Source organism: Somniosus microcephalus, chromosome 27, assembly GCF_052327205.1.
Source record: "Somniosus microcephalus isolate GS21.2 chromosome 27, FLI_Smic_1.0, whole genome shotgun sequence".
NCBI lineage: Eukaryota > Metazoa > Chordata > Chondrichthyes > Squaliformes > Somniosidae > Somniosus > Somniosus microcephalus.
This window is the reverse complement of record NC_141013.1, coordinates 17,240,906-17,260,871: the sequence shown is the minus strand read 5'-3', so window position 1 is coordinate 17,260,871 and position 19,966 is coordinate 17,240,906. Positions and strand designations below refer to the sequence as shown.

General features: G+C 51.4%; 2 protein-coding genes across 4 annotated transcripts in view; one reads left to right on the top strand and one right to left on the bottom strand.

Moving 5' to 3' along the window:
* The window catches only part of LOC147100016 (serine/threonine-protein kinase Nek9-like), a 102,710-nt gene extending 94,689 nt beyond the window's left edge, over positions 1-8,021 (bottom strand). For all 3 annotated transcript variants that reach the window (XM_085968581.1, XM_085968582.1, XM_085968583.1), the window contains exon 1: positions 7,903-8,021. The gene's annotated coding sequence lies outside the window, so the exon portion shown is untranslated. The remainder of the gene's footprint in view (positions 1-7,902) is intronic.
* Positions 8,022-16,441: 8,420 nt separating this feature from the next.
* The window catches only part of parp16 (poly (ADP-ribose) polymerase family, member 16), a 29,140-nt gene continuing 25,615 nt past the window's right edge, over positions 16,442-19,966 (top strand). Inside the window, 2 exon segments of the mRNA XM_085968585.1 lie at positions 16,442-16,721; positions 16,723-16,746. Coding sequence (XP_085824711.1) covers positions 16,560-16,721; positions 16,723-16,746 — 186 coding nt within the window. The 5' untranslated portion in view covers positions 16,442-16,559.

Sequence of the window (19,966 nt, the reverse complement as noted above, 5' to 3'; positions counted from 1 at the left end):
TAATTGGGTGCAAACGCAACTGAATTTCTAGGCCATTAGGCTGAATATTGTAGGAATGTGTTAATTGGACCTCTATGTGCCCTTAGAACGTAAAATCAGCTACCTGTAGAGTATCGTGTACATTTTTCAAATGAAATAATTTTATGCATACCTTAGGAGTATGGCCATGCTGCCCTCAGGAAAGACTAAAGAGAAAAAAAGGCACATGCCCAAAATACCATTAAGACATTTTCAATTCTATGATATCATGTTATTACTCTATCGGACTCTCCCACTTCTTTTCAGAAACTGTAAATTATATATAATAGGTTTTTAAAAAAATACCTACAATGAACCCTAACAAAGAAAATGGCAGGCGGTGTAGAATTTTATTTGCAGAGGAAGACTAAGATTGAAGGAGGAAGACGATTCTACAAGCCGGCAACATTACTCTAATCCTCATTCATCATTCTCCACTTAACTGGTGATTTTGATATTCTGGGAGGAGATGCTCATCCTTTGGCTAGGACAATACATCAGCACTCTCTATGGGTTTGTCAGATTACATCTCCCCCTTTTGCTGATAAATCCAGAGTCATGTGATAATTGCTGTAAGTGCCAGCTTTGAGGATCCCATCTCATTGCCTTTATAATACCAGACTTATCTGGGTAACAAGAAATCATTGCTTTCAGCAGTAGAATTAAAATGCAACTTAAAAAATGAAATGAAAACATGCATGTAGAACTCTTCAGCACCTCCCAAACCCGCGACCGCTGCCTCTTTCTTCTTCTTAGGCAGTCCCTCGGGAACCGAGGGTGACTTGCTTCCACATTAAAAATGAGTTCTCAGGTGACTGATGAGTCCAATGCGGGACCTACAGTCTCTGTCACAGGTGGGGCAGATGGTGGTTGAAGGGGCGGGTGGGTGGGGTGCTTGGGTTGACGTGCGCTCCTTGCACTGCCTGCGCTTGGCTTCCGCTTGCTCCCGGCGAAGAGACTCGAGGTGTTCGGCGCTTTCCCGGATGCTTCTCCTCCACTTTGTGTGGTCTTGGGCCAGGGATTCCCAGGTGTCGGTGGGGATGTTATACTTTTTCAAGGAGGCTTTGAGGGTGTCCTTGAAGCATTTCCTCTGCCCACCTGGGGTTCTCTTGCCGTGCCGGAGCTCCGAGTATTGCGCTTGTTTTGGGAGTCTCGCATCGGGCATGCGGACAATGTGACCCGTCCATCGGAGCTGATCGAGCGTGGTCAAAGCTTCGATGCTGGGGATGTTGGCCTGAGCAAGAACATTGACGTTGGTGCACCTTCCACCCAGAAGGACAAGGGCAGCAGGCGCATGGGAACACCACCACCTCCAAGCTCCCCCTCCAAGTCACACACCATCCTGACTTGGAAATATATCGCCGTTCCTTCATCGTCGCTGGGTTAAAATCCTGGAACTCCCTCCCTGACAGCACTGTGGGAGTACCATCACCACACAGACTGCAGCGGTTCAAGGCGGCGGCTCACCACCTTCTCGAGGGCAATTTGGGATGGGCAATAAATGCTGGCCTTGCCAGCGACGCCCACATCCCGTGAATTAAAGAAAAATAATAGCAGATGCGACAAACTATTCAGCAATTGAGGGAGAAAAAGCTGACAGCAGCTCAATCAAGTGCTACCTAAAGAGTGCAGGGTGGAGAGACTTTGAATTTGTGACTTTATAACATCAAGATGAGAATTAATCATTGTGATTTTCACTGGTGTAACTGAGTCTTACTCCTCGGGTATGTGGGGATGACAGATCAGGATCTAGAAGGACAGAATTAAATCCCTATTCAGCTTATATCTGCATACATTATGGCCGGAAATTTCCAGGGGGGTCAGAAGGTGGTATCAGTGGCCGGTCGGGTGGGAAAGTGTTTTATTTTTCCACAGCAAGTCAGGATCCCGCTGTGAACCCGCCACCAGGCGCCTTTCCCAATGTCGGGTCCGTCAGCACTGAGCAGACCCGACACGCAGCGGCAGGGGGCCCAATTAAGCTCATTATGGCCTTGTTTAGACATCATTAAGAATACATTTTAGATTACCTTTTGACTTTACGTGCTCGCCCAAGGGGTCCTCACTGCTCGGGGATTATGTCTGTTAAATTGAGGCGGGAGATGAATGGCCATTGAATCAGCTGTTGAGTTGAAATCTTGAAATGTGCTTTTAAAACTCCCACCTCACAGCTCTTCACATAAGAATAAGAACATAAGAAGTAGGAGCAGGAGAAGGCCATACGGCCCCTCGGGCCTGCTCCGCCATTCAATAGGATCATGGCTGATCCGAACCTAGACTCACGTCCACTTCCCTGCCCGCTCCCCATAACCCTTAATTCCCTTATCAGCTAGGAAACTGTCTATCTCCGTTTTAAATTTATTTAATGATGCAGCTTCCACAGCTCTCTGAGGTAGCAAATTCCATAGATTTACTACCCTCTGAGTGAAGAAGTTTCTCCTCATCTCAGTTTTGAAACAGCAGCCCTTTATTCTAAGATTATGCCCCCTAGTTCGAGTCTCACCCATCAGTGGAAACATCCTCCCCGCATCCACCCGATCAAGCCCCCTCACAATCTTATATGTTTCGATAAGATCGCCTCTCATTCTTCTGAATTCCAATGAGTAGAGGCCCAACCTACTCAACCTTTCCTCATAAGTCAACCCCCTCATCTCCGGAATCAACCAAGTGAACCTTCTCTGAACTGCCTCGAGAGCAAGTATATCTTTTCTTAAATATGGAAATCAAAACTGTACGCAGTATTCCAGGTGTGGCCTCACCAGTACCCTGTATAACTGAAGCAAGACTTCCCTGCTTTTATACTCCATCCCCCTTGCAATAAAAGCCAAGATTGCATTGGCCTTCCTGATCACCTGCTGTACCTGCATACTAACCTTCTGTGTTTCATGCACCAGGACCCCCAGATCCCTTTGTACTGTAGCACTTTGCAGTTTCTTTCCATTTAGATAATAACTTGCTCTTTGATTTTTTCTGCCAAAGTGCATAACCTCACACTTTCCAACATTATATTCCATCTGCCAAATTTCTGCCCACTCACTTAGCCTGTCTATGTCCTTTTGCAGGTTTTTTATGTCCTCCTCACTCACTGCTTTCCCTCCCATCTTTGTATCGTCGGCAAACTTGGATACGTTGCACTTGGTCCCCTCCTCCAAATCGTTAATATAGATTGTAAAGAGTTGGGGTCCCAGCACTGACCCCTGCGGAACACCACTAGTTACTGATTGCCAACCCGAGAATGAACCATTTATCCCAACTCTCTAACAGAAAACAGATAGCCAATCTTCCACCCATGCCAGTATATTACCCCCAATCCCGTGATTTTTTATCTTGTGCAGTAATCTTTTGTGTGGCACCTTGTCAAATGCCTTTTGGAAGTCCAAATACACCACATCCACTGGTTCCCCTTTATCCACCCTGTTTGTTACGTCCTCAAAGAATTCGAGCAAATTTGTCAAACATGATTTCCCCTTCATAAAACCATGCTGACTCTGTCCGATTAAATTATGCTTATCCAAAAGTCCTGTTACTGCTTCCTTAATAATGGACTCCAACATTTCACCAACCACAGATGTTAGGCTAACTGGTCTATAGTTTCCAGCCTTTTGTCTGCCTCCCTTTTTAAATAAGGGCGTTACATTAGCAGTTTTCCAATCTGCTGGGACCTTTCCTGAATCCAGGGAGTTTTGGAAAATTACCACCAATGCATCCGCAATCCCTACCGCTACTTCTCTCAAGACCCTAGGATGTAAGCCATCAGGTCCAGGGGATTTATCTGCCTTGAGTCCCATTATCTTACCGAGTACCATCTCCTTAGTGATTTTAATTGTGTTTAGCTCCTCCCCCCCATAGCCCCCTGTTTGTCCAGTGTTGGGATATTTTTAGTGTCCTCAACTGTAAAGACTGATACAAAATATTTGTTCAGCGTATTTGCCATCTCCATGTTCCCCACTACTAATTTCCCGGTCTCGTCCTCTAAGGGACCAACATTCACTTTAGCCACCCTTTTTCTTTTTATATAACTGTAGAAACTCTTGCTATCTGTTTTTATATTTTATGCTAGTTTACTTTCATAATCTATCTTCCCTTTCTTAATTAATCTTTTAGTTATTCTTTGCTGGCTTTTAAATGCTTTCCAATCTTCTATCCTCCCACTAGGTTTGGCTACTTTCCAAGCTCAGAAGCTGTTGCTTACTGCTTTTGGAATACAGACTGAGCTTTATGCAGGTTGCAAGTGTTTGGAGCAAACTGTCGATCCAGTGTCACCTCAATGGAACAACCTCTCTCACCATTGACGGAATGCTTCTGTCATCTCAACTTCACCTGCCATCTATTCCAGCAACATGGGTGCCCTTTATACTCTCTCACCTTGGTCCTCAGAATCCCACCATGATCAGCCCCAACACCAGCAGCACCAGGCACACCAGCAGCACCAACAACAACACCAACCTTCTCCGCAATTAACTGATGCTGCACAGGACAGAGGGCATCAGCACCCGACCACGCTGCTGCCCGGGAGGTCAGGGATAGCCTCACCATGGCCAGATTTACTTCACTTGATGCTGTACACCCTGACTGCCACATGATGCGTCAGGTTGGCACCACCCCACACCAACACCATAAAGTATCCCTACAATGCCCAAGCCATTCCTTTCACACTCATCACCATTGCGGGGGGTGGGGGGGGGGCGGATTTACCGTAATGCCTCACCATTCACTGCAACTCACTAAGCCACTTCCAAAGGTGCACACAAATCTGTCCAAGAATGCAAAGTGTTGAAAATAAAGATTTCAATGTTTGACAGCACATTAACAGAAACTTCACATGAACATTGGCTAAAACACCCAAGTGCCTACACTTGTGTGTTGCTAGTTGGTATGATTGTACTAGGATGAGGATGAGGGTGAGTGTGAGGGGTGGCTAGTGAGATGGGGATGTGATAATGTAGATAGAGAGGGATGGGTGGAGGTGCAAGGTAAGTTGGTGTGAGTAAGGATGTGCAGGAGTAGGGTAGGGAAGGCAGAGTGATGGGGATGTGATGAGAGGCACAGCAGGATGAGGTTGAGTGTGGCTTTGTACTAACGTTTCGTGATCTACTGAGATCATTGAAATGTTTGCGACACTGCACCCAGGTCCTCCTGACCACATCCCTGCTTGTGCCCTCCTCTGCAATGTGCAACCAGGCTGTGTTGATCTCCTGGGAAGGTCTCTACCACCCATGGGAAGGGAAGAGGACCTCCCTACGTGTTGTGACACCCTCCCTAAGCATTTGGAGGGAGCCATGGGAGAGCCTGGGTGCAGCCCTGTGACTTTGTGGGTGATTGTCAGTGTTTGCAGCACCTCAGTGCTATAGAACACGGACAGCACAACTGTCAAAATAAATTTGGCCATGGTCCCTTTATGGAAACCGGCTGATGATGCGTCATCAAATGACGCCATCAGACCCGCTTCCTCTAATTGGCTGGGAAATGTGCTGGGCGGGCTTAACAAGCCCCATTAACGGAAATTCATTTCAGACAGCGGGATGGAGCCAGCAGTGGGTTTGGGACCCGCCACAGTGAGCAAAACCCTGACCTAAATATCACAACCAACATCAAACCCAAAGGAACCTACAAAACATTTTGATTGTAGCACTCGCTTCCAAATTTATATTACTAATACATGTACACTTTCAAGATGTTACTGCCAAAAAGCACTTCAAATCGTGAAAAAATAGCAGTCCAATACTTCGGCCCATCCAATTATTTTGATTTTGCGCCATTGGAGAATACCAGAACTGAGAGTTTTCAACAATCAGGAAAGACTGAACAGGCTCGGGCTCTTTTCTCCAGAAAAGGGAAAGCTGAGGGGTGACCTAATAGAGGGTTTGAAAATGATAAAGGGTTTTGATAGGATAGACATAGAGAAGATATATCCACAGGTAAGGGATTCAAAGACTAGGGGGGCTAAATTTGGTTGATTTGTGCCGCGCTAACGGGGGCACAAATCAACTAGCGCCTGGGTGCGGCGCCACTAATGCCTCCTGCGAAATTCAGCCGGTGTCATCGCTGTCCGCAGCACCCCACTCGTGCCCCGGCTGTAATATTGGGTGGCGCCCCCCGACTTACCACTGGCGCTACCCAATTTTTACCCCTAAGGGCCATAAATACAAGATAGTCACTAATAAATCCAATAGGAAATTCGCAAGAAACTTCTTTACCCAAAGAATGGTAAAAATATGGAACTCGCTACCACAGAGAGTAGCTGAGGCGAATAGCATAGATGCATTTAAGGGGAAGCTAGATAAACACATGAGAGAGAGAGGAATAGAAGGGCATACTGATAGGGTTAGATGAAGATGGGTGGGAGGAGGCTCATGTGGAGCCTAAATGCTAGCATAGATCAGTTGGGCCGACTGGCCTGTTTCTGTGCTGTAGACACACGGCCCCGATTTTAACTCCAGGTGGATTCCCCACTCAGGACAGAGTTAAAGGGCTGGATTTTGATACCGGAGGCGTGATGGAGGCGGGACTACAACTTTCGGGGTTGTAGTCCCGCCTCCATCGAGTTGTGGCCAACCCACGCGATTTTCACTTGATTGACCTTGTTGAGCCCGCCCAGTGGGCGCAGCAGGCCAATTAAGGGCCACCTGGCAACAGGTGATGTCACAGATTGACATTTCATCTGTCAAGAGCTTTTGACAGATGAAATATCAGCGTTTGACAGCTCTTTGAAGCTGTCAAACACTGACAATCTGTACTCCAAGTTAATTCCTTCCTCTCAGGCTGATTTAGAAATCTCTCCAGAACAGAAAGCTGAATGCTGCAACTTTTGACAGCTCGCAGCCATTCTGCTTTCTGTGCCGGTGAGATGAGGGACTCCTGAGACCTGAAGGAAGGAAGGCTGTAAAGGGAAGTTAAACTTCTTTAAACACTTTACACACACCAAACACACTTACCTTTGCACTCATGCACCCATCACTCACCTGAACACTGGACATCTCGACCCCTCCAAGTCCTTCATCCCAACGGCCCACCTCGCTAACTTGCCGTGGTTTGGAACCATCGGGAATCCCACACTTCAACATTAAAACTAGGGATTAGGCTAAAAACTGCCTGTTAACTACCTGTTAACAGGCAGTTAATTGGCACTAATCCCCTTCCCGCCTCAGGGAGGCGGGTCCCAGCACAGGTCGGGTATCCGCCTCCTTTGAAACTGGCGGGATGGGTTCGTGCCCCCCGATTTCGAGATTTTAACCCCCCACACGCCTCCAATCCCGCCTCCACGGCCCAATGAAAATCCTGCCCAAAATTTCAGTCGGGTCTCAATGATGTCATCGGGCTGCAACATGCACATGTAAAGAAGGACCCAGTTGGCTCTGGGCGGGTGTCCTTACTGCCTGCTCAGGAGCGCAGGTTAAAATTGCAGATGTTGCGATCATGGCGGCTTTCGGACAGGTAAGAGGCAGGGCGATTTTTAACTGCCCACCCGCCAGGTTTCTGCTGAGCGAATAGGGTTAAAATCGCCCCTGATGCAACTGGATGTCTACCCAGGTCATTTAAAAAAAATCTCCTCTCTTCTTTCAGCATCAAGTATCTCTCTGTTGAACCAGGAACCTGTCGATATATTGTTGTGGAATGCTGCAGACAAGTGTGAAACAGTTTGTTCCATAATTCAACAACTTTTTTGTGTGTGTGAAGTACTGATAGGTGACCTTTAGCTCGAGCCATTGCTGATTTATGACTTCAACCTAGTTCTGCCCAGACTTTTAACTTTCATTCTGACTCTAAGTACTTACCAGCCCTTCTTACCCCTCGCCAGCCCCACTTGTCACCTGCTGCAGTTCCACCCGACCCGCCTCTTCTTCCCTATAAAACAGGAACTATAAGCAACGAATAAATGGCACTCACTGCCTTCTTCTCAATTCCCCTTCTTGTCTTCTTGGACCACTTTAGGGAGCCGGACCGTCTGCTCTATGCTGGAAAAAGAGAACAGAAGCCGGCGCTGTGGTTAGCGGAGCTGCAGCCGGCGCAATGACAACACAGAAAGAAAGCCTCACCGGTTGCTATTGGAAACCGCCCGGGTCCGAACGCCGCTGTCAATCACAGTCAGGGAAGGCGGGTTACAGAGTGAGAACAGGAGAGGGGAATCAATTAGGCACTGTTTTTTTTTCCACATTTACTGTTTTTTTAATTTAAAATTTGAACATTTTACAGTAAATCACATTTACAGAGCTCAAGTCTCAGCTCTTTGTACAAAGTCACAAGCCCCTCATGCCTACAAGGCAGGGGGTCCCAGTCTCTACAAGCTTCTTGGTGGTCTTCACTTGTTCATCCGGATAGCGGGTCTCCAGGAATTCACACAGATGAGGGTCGGCGCTCCCAGTGGAGGGCTTGGGCAGATCCGGCAGACTCTGGTTGACATTCTTCTCCATCTGCAGGGCTCTCGCTCTCCCGACCGAACAAGTGTACTGTAAAGAAGCTTAAAAAAAACCTAGATTAATTTTTAAAACTTATCAAATTAAATTAAAATCACCCCGGCCGGGGTGATGATGCACTCCAGCCCCCGCGGCGCCCACCGGTCTCAGAAGGGGCACTGTGGGGCTGCTGCACTGAAGACTCCGGGGTCGATTTTGTGGAATCTGTCGGGAAGATGGCGGGACTTCCCCTTTCGGGTTTCTGACCCGCCTACTTCAACGTCCGGCCAATCTGCTCGATTTTCCCTTGATTGACCTTGTTGAGCCCGCCCAGCGGGCTCAGCAGGCCAATTAAGGGCCACCCGGCAACAGGTGACATCACAGACTGAAATTTCATCTGTCAAGATTTCTGACAGATGAAATATCAGTGTTTCACAGCTGTTTGAAGCTGTGAAACACTGACAGTCTGAGTTCTAAGATGAGTCACTCTGCACAGACTCAGTTAGAACTCTCACCGGCACTGAAAGCTGAAGGCTGTCACTTTTCACAGATCGCAGCCGTTCAGCTTTAACTGCCAGCTGAGTGATGGGCTCCCGACGGCTACAGGAAGAAAGGCTGTTAAGGTAAGTACAGGTAAGTAAAAGTTCTTTACACACTTTAGACACACCAAACACACTTACCTTTGCACTCATGCACCCATCACTCACCTGAGCGCCGACATCGCGACCCCTCCAACTCCTTCAACCCGACGGCCCGCCGCTCCAACCTGGCGTGGTTTGGAGCCGGCGGGAAATCCACATGAAACCCCTCAAAATAGGGATTAGGCTAAAAACTGCCTGTTAACTACCTGTTAACAGGCAGTTAATTGGCACTAATCCCTTCCCGCCTGGTTTCGGCGGGTCCCAGTGCGGGGCAGGTACCCGCCGCCCCTGAAACTTACGTGGGGCGGGGTTTTGGGCGGGATGGTGTCGGGACCCCCAAAGTCGAGATTTCCCCCCCCCCCCCCCACACGCCTGAAGCCCCGCCTGATGGCTCCCTGAAAATTTAGCCCTCCCTGTCCAAATGTTGCAGGTGGAACAATCTTGAGAGTCCCCCTCCCCAGATACTGCAAGAACAGCTTGGCTATTTTGATCAAGACAAAAAAAAGTAAGCTGTTTTGAACCTTCTTAAAGTTTTTAAAAAAAATTACAACATTGCTGTTTATAAGTCTGACTGACATGTTCCGCTTTTAGGGAATAGCACACAATCAGACTTATAAAAAGAGATTCGCCCTAGGTTTCTTTGCCTGTTGTGTAACTCAGTGTTGATCAAAGAAAGGTGAAATACATTTTACATAGCCCATGTTTAAGGGGACACTGCCTTTTGGACTAAGCTGTGAATTGATTCCTGTAGCTTATTGTAAAACTGGCAAGGTTTTATGTAATACTGCAAAGCTGTTTTCAAATGACAGCTCGAGGAAAAATCACTTTTGGTAGTATATTGTGCAGATCTAGTTTAGTTTTCTGTACATAGTTTTTTTGACAGTCTGTAAGCTATGTGAATCTGAAACTTGTACATTTTTTCTTAAGTATTGTACAGTTGTATTGAAGAAATTGTGCAGTTTTCTATTAAGTTTTAATTAAAGCATACTTTTCAATGGAAAAAAAGAACAGCTTGGAGAGACAGTCAGAAAGCTTTAGGAATTTCTTACAATCCTCCACTTTAGCTCCCCCAAAAAGTGTGGCCAATGCAAAGATCCACTGATGCAACCCCCCCCCCCCCTTGCCTTCAGCAAGTGTGAGATTTTGTAGGGAATAAGAGGAAGCCATTCAGCTATAAGACTGGTGTGAAAGGCATAGAAGGAGTCCACACAAAGTTCAAAACATTTCAACCCTTTAAAGACAGTCTTGGTGAGGAAAATGGAGGTGATAACACATTACCTTCAAAGACAGAAATAACAACAGAAAATGCTGGAAAAACTCAGCAGGTCAGGCAACATCCGTGGAGAGAAATTTGAGTTGACGTTTCGGGTCGAAACCCTTCTTCAGTCTTTGCTGCATAAGCCGGATATGTTCCTAAGATAAAAGAACAAGTCAGGCTCAGCACGGTGGCATAGTGGTTAGCACTGTTGCCTCACAGCGCCAGGGACCCGGGTTCAAATCCGGCCTCGGGTGACTGTCTGTGTGGAGTTTGCACATTCTCCCGTGTTTGCTTGGGTTTCCTCCGGGTGCTCCGGTTTCCTCCCACAGTCCAAAGATGTGCGGGTTAGGTTGATTGGCCATGATAAAAATTGACCCTTAGTGTTAGGGGGGATTAAATACGTGGGGTTACGGGGATAGGGCTTGGGTGGGATGGCTGTCGGTGTAGGGACCGGGTGCTAGGGTTTGGATGATCAGCCATGATCTCGTTGAATGGCGGAGCAGGCTCGAAGGGCCGAATGGCCTACGCCTGCTCCTATCTTCTATGTTTCTATGCTTGACACCATGGGGGAAAAATTCGGTTGGTTATTGCCTCCCGTTAGTGCCTCCGGGGGGCTGTAATGGGGCGCTAGGAACTTAGCACCTGAGCGCGGCGATTTTAGCGGCGCTCACGAAATTGACCTATCGTTTTGCGGCGGCACTAAACACTACCACCACAATCTCCTGCGCCCGCAGATCATGACGTCGTGCAAACGTGCAACGCCCCGGTAGCGCCCCGGACCGGATATTGAGTCGCGCCCCCTGCCTTAGCGCCTGCCGCTAGGAACGACAGGTAGAGGGGAACGTTTTCAAGTCGGGAAGGGGCTGGGGGAGCGCTATTTGAAGGCGTGCACTTCCTGCTTTTTCTTGTTGGCAAAATCTTTGCTACAAGCAGAGTGAGAGGGAGAGAGACGTCTGGAAAGATTTAATGCCGTCCTAAGGAGTTTTGGCCCTCAACACCACTTTTGAGGTTCCTGAGCGCCGAGCTCTTTCCCTGGGCCTATCCATTAGTGTTTCCAACGCAATTACTTTTGAGGTCTCTCCAGGCCGAGTTTCAAGGCTGCAATGAGCAGGGAGTGGCTGGTCAGCAAGATGGCCCCTCCCCTTTAAGAACTGGACGGCGACAGTCTGTCTGGCTTCCATGGTAACGGACATCACCTGAGCTTCGGTAGCGTTCTGAGGTAGCGCCTCGCTCCCTGACGTTAGCGCCTTAAGAGAGGTGAGTAGCGCTTGATTTAGTGCTCAAATCACCTCCAGGGGCGATAGAGGTGAATTTTGCAGTCGGAGGCGATAATTAGCGCCGGGCGCTAAACTTTGCACACGGCCGATATTAGCACCCCAAAATGGGTGATTCCCAATTTTCCCCCCCCATCACTCTTGGTGGTAAATATTCCATTTGCATGCAGTTAATCAACTACTATTTCCAATTTCTAAATGATCTGCCCTACTGGTGGCTATTTCCCTATGTATTTTGTACCTAATTTGTGAGTATTATTGTTTTCTTCTCTCGAGAGAGAATTACATAGAATTTGCAGCACAGAAACAGGCTATTCGGCCCAACTGGCCTGTTCCCGTATTTATGCTCCACACGAGCCTCCGCCCACCTCACTTCATCTCACCCTATCTACATATGCTTCTATTCGTTTCTCCCTCATGTACTTATCTAGCTTCCCCTTAAAGACCACTTATTATATTTTTTTCCCGTTGTCAATATTCGTTAAGCTACAGTGCATGTGCTTCATCTTCCAATCTGAAATGCCTTTGCATTATCGCACGTTTGCATAGCATCACCTGGAGCCTGTATAACTCACAATGATAATGCAAGACAAAACATTGTAAGAAATACAAATTTCAGTGTCTGTGGGACTGTAGCTATTAACTGCATTTTAAAAATTAATTCTTGGGATGAGGGCATCACTAGCAAGGCCTGCATTTATTGCCCATCCCTAGTTACTCAGAGTTTGATATATCTATGTGGCTTACTAGGCCACTTCAGAGGGCAGTTAAGAGTCAACCACATTGGTGTGGGACTGAACTCATACAGGCCAGATCAGATGAGGCATGCAGGTGTCTTTTCCTAAAGGGCACTAGTGAACCAGTTATTTTTTTTTAACTACAATCCAACAGCTTCATGGTCACTTTTGTAATACAGGTAGAACGTCCCGAACCCGGCAACCTCGGGACTGAGGCCGAGCCGGTTTTCTGGTTTTTCCGGACTTCGGAACGTGTTTCTGGTGTCCGAAGTCCGGAAACGCCCGAGCCCAGGCTGCGATATTTCCGGACTTCGGACATCAGAAACACGTGTCGCGTCTGGAAATGCCTGGGCCCAGGTTTCGGTTTTTGGTAAGCCTCCCTCAGGGTGTCCGGATTCCGGAACATTTTATGGATCCCGGACCCCTGCCACCAATCGTCCCAGAGACCGGATTCCAAAACTCCGGAATTGGGACGCTCAACCTGTATATCATTTCTTTCTACCCTGTTTCACATTAATACCTTGCAATTTAATTATCAAAAACTATTATGAATTTCCTATTTCTTTATTTCACAGCTTGGCTAGAAATGGTTCTATTGCTGATAGTAACCAAAGTGATAGGCCTTGGAAGAGTGAACAGTGGGGAAAATAGCTCCTTTAGAAAAAATTGATTGATAGACTTGTATGTCCACATCGTTATCAAGCAATGTCTTCTGGGAGAAACCAAGCTGTAACTGAAGACATGGTTTTAAACTCGCCTTTTTTTGAAACTTTTACCATTAGATACAGTCCATGATTTTACTACCTTCTATGATCTGTGGAATAGTTTGATAGCTTGAGTTATGAACCTAGGAAAATAGGTGACTATAATTTTGAGGCTTTGTGTAATGTGTATAAAGAGGAATGTGCTATATATTTTTTAAATGAGCTGTCTGCTTAGAATGTAATGTGTCGGGTTTGGCCATGAGTAAACGTGTATGATAAGATTGTAGGCTGAATTGCATGTTATGGCCAATTAGCCTTTATCTTCTTGTCATGTATTACACCAAACGCACGGAAGAGCAGCACTACTCTCCTGCACCATGAGTGAAGAAAAAAAGTGTGAGGAAAATATGGGGTTAAACCATATGTAGTCTTCTAAAATAAGGCCCTTTAGGCTGAATTGAGAATAGCAACTTGGATGTTTTTGCAAATAATATTTTACCAAATGGAACCTGATGTTTGTGCTTTGCATAAGATAAGGCAAACAAGCAGTCTGCAGCAATTCTTGTAGGCTAAATAATATTTATACTATGTAACTGTCCAGTCTCCTTAGATTAGGGATTGTGTAAAATATCTCCCTCCCCCCCCACCCCGCCCAACTGCCCTCACACATGCCCACACAGACAAAGTGGTACCACTTGCCTGAGGTGTGAGAGGACGGATTCAGTGCAACTTTTTTGAAAATGTATGATGCAATGCAATACAGCAGCATGGGCAGCTGGAGAGGGTAGAGACAAGGCAAGCCTACCAACACTCCTGCACTCCATACCCAAGATTGTGATCTCCCGTACTCTCTCCTTCGCACTGCAGTTTTATGTGCTTTATTTTTAATTTGTTCGCTGGAGTGAGAAAAACACAGAAGTGGAGCTATCCAGTATGATAGCAAAATACTGCGGATGTTGGAAATCCGAAATAACAACAGAAAATGCTGGAAAAACTCAGCAGGTCAGGCAACATCTGTGGAGAGAAATTTGAGTCCATATTTTCATCATGGTACAAACAGAATCTACATTTTTACTGCTTGCACACATTAATATACAGTCGGATAAGGTAGAGATCCACAAGGCCATACTTAGTTACATGCCTGGAGTGTTGGTCGCTAGCCTCCCATTACATGTGTGCTTGTTCCCACTGTCATCAAGAAACATGACTAGGTCACTCTAATGATAACAGAAATAAATCAATGACTTGAACACCGTAAACGCAGATCAAAGCAAGAACAGGCCATTACGTGCAGCACATGTAGAGGATGCTTTTAACCATGTTCATCTTTTTGGCGTGAGGTGGAACCTCAGGTAGATGGCTGACTCACAACAGAAAATCTCAAAGAGCTTTTGCTTGATGTGGATAGCTCTGGCAATACCGTATGATGCTGCATATCTTTAAACCAAGCCTTCAATCCGCACTATTAACCTTTACCATTCCACAGAAGAATGATCTAGTCTGTGTGTAATTAGATTCCAGGAACCACTGACAAGATAATATGCCCAATAGCAGCCCTTCCTGATTTTGCACATTTTTGCTCATTAACCTAGTTGCATCAAAGATTTGTCCACATCAATCTTTAATTTTTGGCATTCGGTTAACGGAAAAACTGTCAGTTGGCCCTGATTTTCAGCCCACCAAATGCAAATCACAAGAGCAAACCTGTGTGGATTTGGAAATTAACGCCTTTTAAGATTAATTAGGTGGAGCAATAGTAAAAGCAAGATAAGAATAGTACAAATAGGAGAGACAGACTTGTTTTAGAGATTATGGGAAAGTGAAGATAGGATAGGGTGACCATACGTCCCTGTTTTCTGGGGACAGTCCCTGGTTGAGGGACTGTGTCCCTGGGCAAACAATGGCCCCAGAAGAGTACCCGGTTCACAAAACTCGTCCCCGAATAGACTAGAGCCATAGTCATTGGAATATTTGCATATCATGCCGTTAGACAGAATCACAGTTTCAGATCAATGGACTGAACAGTGTTATTGTATATTATTTATAAATGGTGTCTGAATGCGCTTCAATAGTTTGACGTCACATCTGTGGTAATTATATGCACATTTGTTTTGCATTTGTAGTGTATATGGGCAAAAGTTAAAATATAGGCTGCTAAAAAAATTTGCCTCACTACACTGCGCAACCTACATTTTCCGCCTAGGCTACTTTGCTGTGCTCCCACCCTGTGTGTCCCTGGATTTGGTTTAGAAAATATGGTCACCCTAAGGGTAGGGAAGCAATTCTTTTCAAAATTGTTCCAAAGTGATTTTTTTTGTAGTCTAGGATTAATATTAAGAGCTAATCTTGATATTTGAGTGGTTTTATTACTGTAGTACCTGTGTTTGTTTCACTAAAAGAATAACTTGCATTTACATAGCACCTTTCATGACCACCGGACGTCCCAAAGCGCTTTACAACCAATTAAGTACTTTTTGAAGTGTAGTCACTGTTGTAATGTAGGGAACGCGGCAGCCAATTTGCACGCAGCAAGCTCCCACAAACAGCAATGTGATAATGATCAGATAATCTGTTTTTTTAGTGATGTTGATAAATATTGACCAGGACACCGGGGAGAACTCCCCCCTGCTCTTCTTCAAAATAGTGGCCGTGGGATCTTTTCCGCACACCCGAGAGGGCAGACGGGCCTCGGTTTAACGTCTCATCCGAGAGACGGCACCTGCGACAGTGCGGCGCTCCACTGGAGCTTAGCCTAGCTTCTTGTGCTCAAGCCTCTGGAGTGGGGGACTAGGAACCCGCAACCCTCTGACTGGGCAGGCGCTGCCCACTGAGCTTCACACTGGGCATGAGTTGAATGTTGTCTTAAGCTGAGGGAACCTGCCATTTCTCTAGCCCTGCTGGCAGTCTGAGGGTTAAGAGATCTTGCATCGAAGGAATGATTTTGTTCCTCTTTTATTTAAATCTGATAGTACATGTTACAACTCATCAATTACATGATAAATCAATTACATTCATTAACCACAATAAAACAAAGCCTCAAAAAAAACAGCTTTAGGATTAACAGTACAAATGCAGTGATAAATTTTACAGACAAATCAACAATATTAACAGTGAAAAACAATTTTACACCAGTCCGATTGGCAATCTAGTAACTCTTCGTTTTTGCTTGGTATAACCTGTTGTCCTTTTTAAAAAAAAATTAACATTCAAGTACAACAGTACTTAATACAACTCATCAGTTACATAGTAAATCCATTACATTCATTGACCACAATAAAAAGGATGAAACCTCAAAAAACAACTTTATGGTCAACCATATAAATAAGGAATGATTTTGTTAGGTGTCAGTATTATTGCAGAATAATGGGAGTCTCACTGTAACCATGGTTACTGATAGCTGTGGAGAGACTCCTGCCCCGGAACCGGAACCGTGGGCCGGTTACCGAGGGCAAGGCTTCCTGGATGCTGCTGTTGTGAAGCTCAGTTTATTTATTTATTTTTAAAAAAATTTTGATTTGCCGGTGGTGGGGGAGACGCATGCAGGGCGCCGGCGGCCGGGGCCTCGGCGGGGCGATGGAGGAGAGCTTGAGGAGAGAGCTGCTGGCTGCCGACCTCAAGTGCAGCCTCTTCCTCTCCGCCCTGCAGAGCTACCGGCGGGACTCGGTGCTCAGGCCCTTCCCGGCCGCCTACTTCAGCGGCGGACAGCAAGGATTTCGATGCATTAGTGAGTGTTGGGCCTTCCAATCCCTCCCCGGGGCAGTAACCTGGCCTGATGTCTTCTTTAGTGTCAGCCAGTGGCTCATTTGGACAGCACTCTCTCTCTCTCTCTCTTCGCCCCTGAGTCAAGAAGGTTGTGGTTCAAAGTACCCCCTCCCACCCTCTCCCCCCCCCCTCCCCCCTCCCCCTCACCCCCCCCTCCACCCCTCCCCCCCCCCTCCCCCCCTCCCTCTCCCCCCCCCCCCCCCCCCTCCCCCACCCTCTCCCCCCCCTCCCCCCTCCCACTCCACCCCCCCCTCCCTCACCCTCTCCCCCCCCTCTCCCTCTCCCCCCCTCCCTCTCCCTCTCCCCCCCCCCCCTCCCTCTCCCCCCCCCCCCCTCCCCTCCCCCCCCCCACTCCCCCCCTCCCCCCCCCCTCTCCCTCTCCCCCCTCTCCCCCCCCCTCCCTCCCTCTCCCCCCTCTCCCCCCCTCACCCTCCCTCACCCCCCCCCCCCCCCTCTCCCCCCCCCTCCCACCCCCCCCACCCTCCCCCCCCCCCCCCCTCTCCCCCCCCCCCCTCCCACCCCCCCCCCCCCCTCTCCCCCCCCCTCCCTCTCCCCCCCCTCCCCTCCCCCCCCCCCACTCCCCCCCCCCCCCTCCCTCTCCCCCCCCCCCCACCCCTCCCTCCCCCCCCCTCCCACTCCCCCCCCCCCCCCCCCCTCCCCCCCCACCCCCCCCCCTCTCCCCCCCCCCTCCCACTCCCCCCCCCCTCCCTCTCCCCCACCCCCCTCCCTCTCCCCCCCTCCCACCCCCCCCCACCCTCTCCCACTCCCCCCCCCCCTCTCCCTCTCCCCCCCCCCTCCCACCCCCCCTCCCCCCCCCCCCCCCCCTCCCCCCTCTCCCCCCCCCCCCACCTCCCTCACCCCCCCCTCCCTCTCCCCCCCCTCCCCCTCCCCCCCACCCCCTCCCACCCCCCCCTCCCTCTCCCCCCCCCCCCTCCCTCTCCCCCCCCCCCTCCCCCCCCCCCTCTCCCCCCCCCCCCCTCACCCCTCTCCCCCCCCTCCCACTCCCCCCCCCCCTCCCCCTCCCTCTCCCCCCCCCCCTCCCCTCCTCTCCCCCCCCCTCCCACTCCCCTCCCCCCCCCTCCCTCTCCCCACTCCCCCCCCCTCTCCCCCACCCCCCTCCCTCTCCCCCCCCCTCCCCCTCCCCCCCCTCCCTCTCCCCCCCCCCCCCCTCCCCTCCCTCCCCCCCCTCCCTCTCCCCCCCTCCCCCCTCCCACCCTCTCCCCCCCCTCCCTCTCCCCCTCCCCCCCCCTCCCTCCCCCCCCTCCCTCTCCCCCCCTCCCTCCCTCCTCCCCCTCCCTCTCCCTCTCCCCCCCCTCCCTCTCCCTCTCCCCCCCTCCCTCCCTCTCCCCCCCCTCCCCTCTCCCTCTCCCCCCCTCCCTCTCCCCTCCCTCCCCCCCTCCCTCTCCCTCTCCCCCCTCTCCCTCTCCCTCTCCCCCCCTCCCTCTCCCTCCCCCCCTCCCTCTCCCTCTCCCCCCCCCTCCCTCTCCCCTCTCCCCCCCCCCCTCCCCTCTCCCTCTCCCCCCCCTCCCTCTCCCTCTCCCCCCCTCCCTCTCCCTCTCCCCCCCTCCCTCTCCCTCTCCCCCCTCCCTCTCCCTCCCCCCTCCCTCTCCCTCTCCCCCCCCCTCCCTCTCCTCCCTCTCCCCCCCCCTCCCCTCTCCCTCTCCCCCCCTCCCTCTCCCTCTCCCCCCTCCCTCTCCCCCCCTCTCCTCTCCCCCCCTCCCCTCCCTCTCCCTCTCCCCCCCTCCCTCTCCCTCTCCCCCCCCTCCCTCTCCCTCTCCCCCCCCTCCCTCTCCCTCTCCCCCCCCTCCCTCCCTCTCCCCCCCCCCTCCCTCTCCCTCTCCCTCTCCCCCCCTCCCTCTCCCTCTCCCCTCCCCCCTCCCCTCCCTCCCTCTCCCTCTCCCCCCTCCCTCTCCCTCCCCCCCTCCCTCTCCCTCTCCCCCCCCCCCCCTCCCTCTCCCCTCTCCCCCCTCCCTCTCCCTCTCCCCCCCCCTCCCCTCTCCCTCTCCCCCCCCTCCCCTCTCCCTCTCCCCCCCCTCCCCTCTCCCTCTCCCCCCCCTCTCCCTCTCCCTCTCCCCCCCCTCCCCTCTCCCTCTCCCCCCCCTCCCCTCTCCCTCTCCCCCCCCTCCCCTCTCCCTCTCCCCCCCCTCCCCTCTCCCTCTCCCCCCCTCCCCTCTCCCCCCTCCCCTCTCCCTCTCCCCCCCCTCCCCTCTCCCTCTCCCCCCCCTCCCCTCTCCCTCTCCCTCCCCCTCCCCCTCTCCCTCTCCCCCCCCCTCCCCTCTCCCTCTCCCCCCCCTCCCTCTCCCTCTCCCCCCCCCTCCCTCTCCCTCTCCCCCCCCTCCCTCTCCCTCTCCCCCCCCTCCCTCTCCCTCTCCCCCCCCTCCCTCTCCCTCTCCCCCCCCCCCCTCCCCTCTCCCTCCCCTCTCCCTCTCCCCCCCCCTCCCTCCCCTCTCCCTCCCCTCTCCCTCTCCCCCCCCCCCCCTCTCCCCCCCCCCTCCCCTCTCCCCCCCCTCTCCCTCCCCCTCCCCTCTCCCTCCCCTCTCCCCTCTCCCCCCCCCCTCCCTCTCCCTCTCCCCCCCTCTCCCCCCCTCCCTCTCCCCCCCCCCCCCCCTCCCTCTCCCCCCCCCCCCCCTCCCTCTCCCTCTCCCTCCCCCCTCCCCTCTCCCTCTCCCTCCCCCCCTCCCTCTCCCTCTCCCCCCCCCCCCTCCCCTCCTCTCCCTCTCCCCCCCCCTCCCTCTCCCTCTCCCCCCCCCTCCCTCTCCCTCTCCCCCCCCTCCCTCTCCCTCTCCCCCCTCTCCCTCTCCCTCTCCCCCCTCTCCCTCTCCCCCCCCTCCCTCTCCCTCTCCCTCTCCCCCCCCCCCCTCTCCCTCTCCCCCCCCCCTCCCTCTCCCCCCCCCCTCCCTCTCCCCCCCCCCCTCCCTCTCCCCCCCCTCCCTCTCCCCCCCCCCCTCCCTCTCCCCCCCCCTCCCTCTCCCCCCCCCTCCCTCTCCCCCCCCCCCCCTCTCCCTCTCCCCCCCCCCCCTCTCCCTCTCCCCCCCCTCCCTCTCCCTCTCCCCCCCCCCCCCCCTCCCCTCTCCCTCTCTCCCCCCCCCCCCCTCCCCTCTCCCTCTCCCCCCCCCCTCCCTCTCCCTCTCCCCCCCCCCCTCCCTCTCCTCTCCCCCCCCCCCTCCCTCTCCCTCTCCCCC